Source organism: Octopus bimaculoides, chromosome 7 (genome assembly GCF_001194135.2).
Source record: "Octopus bimaculoides isolate UCB-OBI-ISO-001 chromosome 7, ASM119413v2, whole genome shotgun sequence".
NCBI classification, from domain to species: domain Eukaryota; kingdom Metazoa; phylum Mollusca; class Cephalopoda; order Octopoda; family Octopodidae; genus Octopus; species Octopus bimaculoides.
Window position 1 is genome coordinate 32,127,380 of NC_068987.1, and position 6,757 is coordinate 32,134,136.

The following is a 6,757-nucleotide window of genomic DNA, read 5'->3' on the forward strand; positions in this document are numbered from 1 at the left end:
TTTTCCACTTGTTTCAGTCATTTGACTGTGGCCATGCTGGAGCACCACCTTTAGTCAAGCAAATTGACCCCAGGACTTATTCTTTGTAAGCCTAGTACTTATTCTATTGGTTTCTTTTGCCAAACTGCTAAGTTACGGGTACGTAAACACACCAGCATCAGTTGTCGATTGATGTTGGGAGGACAAACACAGACACACAAACACATATATATATATATATATATATATATATATATACATACACAACGGGCTTCTTTCAGTTTCCGTCTACCAAATTCACTCACAAGACTTTGGGTGGCCCAAGGCTATAGTGGAAGACATTTATCCATGGTGCCATGTGGTGGGACTGAACCCAGAACCATGTAGTTGGTAAACAAGTTACTTAACTGTTATCTCTTTTTAATTTATTGATTTTTCTCCATTTCTTTTTAGGAAGCTATGATGGATTTCTTCAATCACCAAATGAAAGTTACAGGTTTGGCCCAGGCTGAGGGTAATCCTATTATTGCTGTACAGATCAACTTGGATAAAAACTTTGCGTTCTTAGAGGTAGCCATCTTTGGTTTATTCTCTCTTCTTTCTATGTTAAGTTTCTAGGTTTGGATGAACTGTATGAATAGGTTATTACACTATCAACTCTGGTTTTTCAGTTTAAATCCATAGCTGGTATTTTAGTGTGTATATAAGCAATATATTTAATTCTACATTCTTCTCTTCACCTAGATCTGGAATATAGGTGCCAAATCATTTAGGAATGTTACTTGTGCTACACTAGTGGCCTATCAAGAGTGGGGTATTTATCTTTTGTTGTCCTAACATTGACACCTAACTAAATTTTGGCTCTTAAAAGCTACTTAGAACTGCTGAAGACATTTAGATGCTGCACTAATTTGGACTAAATTGCAAGAAAGAAGTTTTGATGACAGGCATTGATTTTATTATATCTCCAGGTCAAGCATTAATCTTTTTGGCCTCAGTTTACCTATATACCATCCTCTACTCTGCTCTACTCTTGAGTTTGAGCTAACATTCTTTCTCCTCTTGCTTATCTTTATTTCAGTCCTCTCAGCTTCTTAGAAGGCAGTGGCTTGTATCCATTCATTCTCTTCTTTGAAATGCATTCAACCAGTGATTGGTGCACTGAAAACTTGAAACCTAGTGTTTCTGAGAGTGGGCGGCACTACCCCCTGAAAATTTTATTGGGGTACTGGGGACAAAGGGGCAGTAAAATGCTTAAATTTTCTATAAATTGTTTTTTTTATTACTCTAATTTTCGTGAATCATCTGGTAATATTAGTGGTTGAAATGTTTTGATGTTCTATATTTTATTGATGAAATGACTTGTGTGCAAGTAATTGTTTAAAAGTATTCAACCACCTGTTGGCAACAAAATTTTGTTGTGTATTTGTGTTGAAACATTGTTAGTAAAAGAAAGGAGGCAAAAGTTAAAAAAATAACATGAGAAACACTGGTGTAACCAGGTATTTCCTCACTGACTACAATATGAAAATGAATGTAAATAACTACTGGAATCCATGTAATTACCTATACTTACTCTCTTTCAAGATTTATTTCTTCATTCGAATGATTGAAAATATTGGGGTAGAGTGATAGATGAAATGTCTTGAAAAAGTAAATTTTGAGGAAAATGCTCTGCAGGATTTGGTTATGTTATTTTGTTATGGATCCAAAGCCAAACATTCTCGAGTACTGTGATCAAATTAAATATATTCTCTTTAAATTTGTGGTCTTGTTCTAGTGTTACATTCTTATTATGAATTTTGCCAGAGTTGGCTTCCCAGATCTATTTTAAAACGGGGCCCACATTTTTCATTAATGTTTTACGTAGTGTTTTTGGTACGGAAAGACTTTCAAACTTCGTATACTTATCTATTTTGTGTTATAGAACAAAAAAATATTTTTGTATTCGAATTTATTTCATGTAAAAAATTGTCTTATTTCGATAATTTCAACCAATCACTGACAAGTATTCAGTTGTATACATTTACTCCTTTGGCTGATTAAGCGGTGTAAAGCGTATTTAATCTCCATACCTTCGTTTTATTTGCTTTTTTCATTTTAAATTTGCTTTAACCCTAACCCTAACCCTACGGTTAGGGTTAATTGTTTCAGAATCGTTTGTTTATGTAGTCGGCACTTAATGTATATCGGCTGAATGGACGTCAGTGATTGGTTGAAATTACAAAAATACGACAACTTTAACATGGAATAACTTATGGATTTCTTTTTTTTTTAAGAAGACTAAGAGAAAAAGATGTTTTATACGACACATTCTACCAGTGTTCCAAGTTTCAAAGCGTTTCGTTAATGAAAAATGTGGCCCCCGTTTTAAAAAAGATCCGGCTTCCCTTCTAATCCTTCTAGGATTGATAAAGTAAACATTAGTGATGTACTGAACATTGTCATTATTATTATTATTATTATTATTACTAAGGTGGCAATGTTTAGCAGTATTTCTTCCAGCTTTATGTTCCGTGTTTGTATGCCACTGAGATCAGCTTGGGCTTTCTTCCTTTTGGGGTCAGTAGAATAAGTACCAGTCATACACTGGTTTTGATGTAACTGGTTTCCCTTTGACCGTTAAATTGCTGGCTGGTGCCAAAAATTAGAATTATTATTAAGGTATTGAGCTGGTAGAATTGTTAGCACATCAGACAAAGTCTGCTGAGATCAACTTTTTCCTCCATCCTTTTGACGTTGATAAAATGAGTACCAGTCAAATACCGGGGTCAATGAAATCAACTAGCCCAGCCACTTCCCAAAATTTCAGGTCCTATGCTTAAAGTAGAATTATTAAGGTGATGGATTTGGCAGAATGATTAGCATGCTGAACATTTCTAACAGCTTTATTTTCTAAGTTCATAACTTGCTGAGGTCAATATTTTCAGAGTCGATAAAATAAGTACCAGTTGAGCACTGGGGTTGGTATAATCGACTAGTCCCTCCCCACAAAATCTCTGGCTTTGTGCTTAGAGTAGAAAGGATTAATAAGGTGGTGAGCTGATAAAATTGTTAGTGTGTCAGACAGAATGCGTTGTGACATTTCTTTTCTGGCTTTTGTTCAAATGCTTTTGAGGTTGACTTTAGTTTTCATCTTTTTGTTGTCAAAATAAGAACCAGTTGAGTATTGAGGTCAACGTAATTGGCTATCCCATCCCCTCAAGATTGTTGGCCTTGTGCCAAAATTAGAATGATTTGTTTATTTATTGTCTTTCTAGTTCCGTTCGGTAGATGAAACCACCCAAGCTATGGCATTTGATGGAATCAACTTTCAAGGGCAGTCTTTAAAGATTCGACGGCCGAGAGATTATCAACCTCTTCCTGGTATGGCAGAAACACCATCAGTTGCTGTTCCTGGTAAATATCTTTCTTTCTCTAATTATACATGTGTGTGTAATTTCTAAATTTTGATTTACCTTTCCTACAGAGAATCCTGAGGATTGATGCAGCTCTGCTTTCTGTTGATGAGAAGCAACTAATCACTCTGTTATTCCAGTCCCTTGCTGGTAGATGTTTCTTGCAATGAGATCACAAAGACATTTGATCCAATGGGTTGAGATTTCAGTGTGGTTGCTTGACCTGGTAGAAATAACAACCTGATTTCTGTCAACTCACACTAATATTTTTGTTATTAGCAAAGCCTGGAGAAAGGGTCAGTGACTATGGAAGTCACATAGCTCTCTGTATTTTGGGTGTCCATATCCATTTAACCCATGTGTGATGATTGACTGGATGGGCTTGTAATATTTGTTGAGGAACTGGGAAAAGTTAAACTGTTTTGTACTATTATATGAAAATAATGTTAGGAACCTTTGTATAAAGTTTAGTATTTAATATGACAAAGCCTTTATAGAATTCTCTCAAGAAGAAGCAAATTTCCCTTTTTGACTTGAAGATAAAATCTACTGATACTACTACACTACAGAAGATGGAACCAATTTTACATAGCAGAAGAAAAACGAGTGAGATTACTTAAAAGTCTGGGCAGTTGTATATATGTAGTATACATGAACCCTGTTGCTTTGTAATGTTAATCAGTTTTGGCAAAGAAACCTGAAGCTCTTTCCTAAATTGTTTAGTGAGGCTTAGCTCAGTCCTCATGATGCAACACAGTCCTGCTGCTACCAGCTATCTTAGTTATTAGGACCTGCATTATCCAATCTATCTTAATTTTTTTTAAAGAAGGTTGGTTGTGATTTGGCTATTTCTAGCAGGCTATATATTGACATTGGGTAGAGTGCGATGAGAAAGTTTAAATTTATGCTGTATTAAATGTTATCAGAACCCTATTTTTACTGGAAGGTCCATTACTAAGGTTCTTTGAAAGTTGTAGCTAAGTGGGTTTATTGATGTTGGCTGTGGAGTTTGTGGTGTAGCATAATGAAAGAATTCAATTAGGCACATGCTGATTGATTAGGAGATATTGAAGTTGATAAATAACTTGATAGTTATGACTAAAATATTTAACACTTCTATTTATAAAATTTATAAAAGAACCCTTTAACCAATTTCATACTAATTCACATGTGTACTAATAATTAATACTAGCTTAACTTTTAAATTCCTGTTGTGTTTTCATTATATAAATCTGGCTTATAGTTATTGCATGAATTTAGATGAAACTTGCTGAAATTATTATTGGTGCACGTTGTGAAAGTTGTTTTTGTTTCCAAGTTACTTTTACTCACCCAATTAGTTTGAGTACTGTATTCACCTTACATGAAAGTGTTTTACATATATTTATAAAATATCAATTCCTGGACATGGATTTGTGTTCTAGTACTTTTCTATAACTCGGAAGCTACACAACTAGCATCAAAAAAGCTTTCTGAGATATGTCTTCTATCGATGTACTTAAGGTGACTTCCTGTGTTGATGCACATACCTTGTGGTGTCATTGTTCATCTCAAGAAATATTTCTTTAGGGAAAAACCAAGGATAAGCTGTACGTTTTTTGTTTTTTACTTGAAAGGTTTTGTTGTGCCCACATCATAATGAAAACATCAGTGCAATGATCAGTTATGTGATCTCTCCACTCCTGCTCAAAATTGATAAATCCTGATATCATTTAGATAGTTGCTGTGTACAGATGACACTAAAATATTATCTTTTAATTATATCATTAATAAATAATATCACCAAATTCTAACTGATGTCTTGATGTATTAACTGCCATGATGCTAGAAAATTGAAGGAAGAAAACAATGTGAAGAAATTAACTTGATAAAAGACATTAAAAAAAAATTATATACATGGTGTAAGCAAGAAGTCTTTGGACAAGTAGTTCTTTCTAAAATGAAACTAAACTTTCTTTCTTGTCTAGAAAAGTGTAGAACTTGTTTTCAGTCCTCAAACAACAACACTATTTGAACAGTGGTTATGTGCATATCATAATTTGGTAACAGTTGTGGTTATTTTACAGCATTAGGCCACTTAAACACACTAGAAGACTATATGCTTATAGTTACAATCATAAATAAATTAAAAGAACATGGGAGTTTTGAAAGTGTTTTCTTTCTTTGCTTACAGGTGTTGTTTCCACAGTTGTTCAGGATTCCCCACACAAGATCTTTATTGGTGGACTACCTAACTATCTCAACGAAGATCAGGTATTTTGTTTTTTTGAAGTGCTGGCCAAGATTATAAATGGCAGCATCATTGGCAGATGCGATGAGGTTGAATTACATCTGCATCTGGAAATTGTCCCTGTTAACTTAATATTTCTACTATTCTGTATCATCAATCTTTAAGGCCAGAACTTCAACTTGGCAACTACTTCATTGGCATATTTTGCCCTACGTTTTATAGCAGTGATTTGATTATTATTATTTATCCGTTTTAAAATTTAATCTAGTTGTATTTATTTTTTAATATTTTATTTCTTCACAATTTCCAATTTTAAAGAAAATTTCAGGTCTTTTCTTTTTCTTTTTTTTTTTAATACTTTTAGCCCATCCATTTATTTTGAAAGCACTCAATATTTTATCCATTAATCCTTGAAGTTACTAAGTATACATTATTATTCACGTTAGATTGGAAATGTCCACACAATTATCCCTTTTTATCCAATCATTAGGTTTCATTTATATCTCTGTAAACTGTTTATATCCTTCAATTCTTACAGGAAATTTGCCTTTTTTTTCTTTTTGTTTTATTTTGCTTTTTTCTCTTCAACCTGGGTATTCCTGAAAGGCTGACATATAAATGTATGTATATATGGCAGGTATTCATTATCTATACAGTTATTATATTACTTAACTGATGGTCCTTAATGTTAAGTTATACGTCGTTTCCCATCCAATTTTCTTTATTGTCTGCTTATGTCATGTAATATATCTGATTTTTTTTCTTTTTCTTTGTGAAACAATTACGACCAAGTTTAAAGGAAGCAAATTTCTTTTTTAAGCTAAATAGTGATATATATATATATATATATTGAATATAAATTAAGAAAAATGAAAAAAACTTCTATTTGGTCCTTTCGACATAAACTTGTTGGAAAGAGAGGACAATTTTTAATATTTACAGGGAGAGTGGGTAGGGAAAAGCTTAAAATTTAAAGGAGAGAAAAAAAAAATCTTCAATAATATTTGTTTGTTTGGCAAAGTACAAGAGTGTAACATAATAACATGACTGCTATTATGAATCATTGCTCTTGCTTTCCTACTCCCGTCTATAACTCCCAAATTAAATGACTCTAAGAAGAAAATTTTTTTTGTCATTCATTATGCATTCT

The 6,757-nt window shown here is 33.2% G+C and overlaps 1 protein-coding gene across 1 annotated transcript in view; it reads left to right on the forward strand.

The window, feature by feature from the left end:
* LOC106879966 (splicing factor U2AF 50 kDa subunit) overlaps positions 1 to 6,757 on the forward strand; it is a 32,130-nt gene that overhangs the window by 2,332 nt on the left and 23,041 nt on the right. The window contains exons 3-5 of the mRNA XM_014929726.2: positions 433 to 549; positions 3,240 to 3,378; positions 5,551 to 5,630. Of these exons, the coding sequence (XP_014785212.1) occupies positions 433 to 549; positions 3,240 to 3,378; positions 5,551 to 5,630 (336 nt within the window). The remainder of the gene's footprint in view (positions 1 to 432; positions 550 to 3,239; positions 3,379 to 5,550; positions 5,631 to 6,757) is intronic.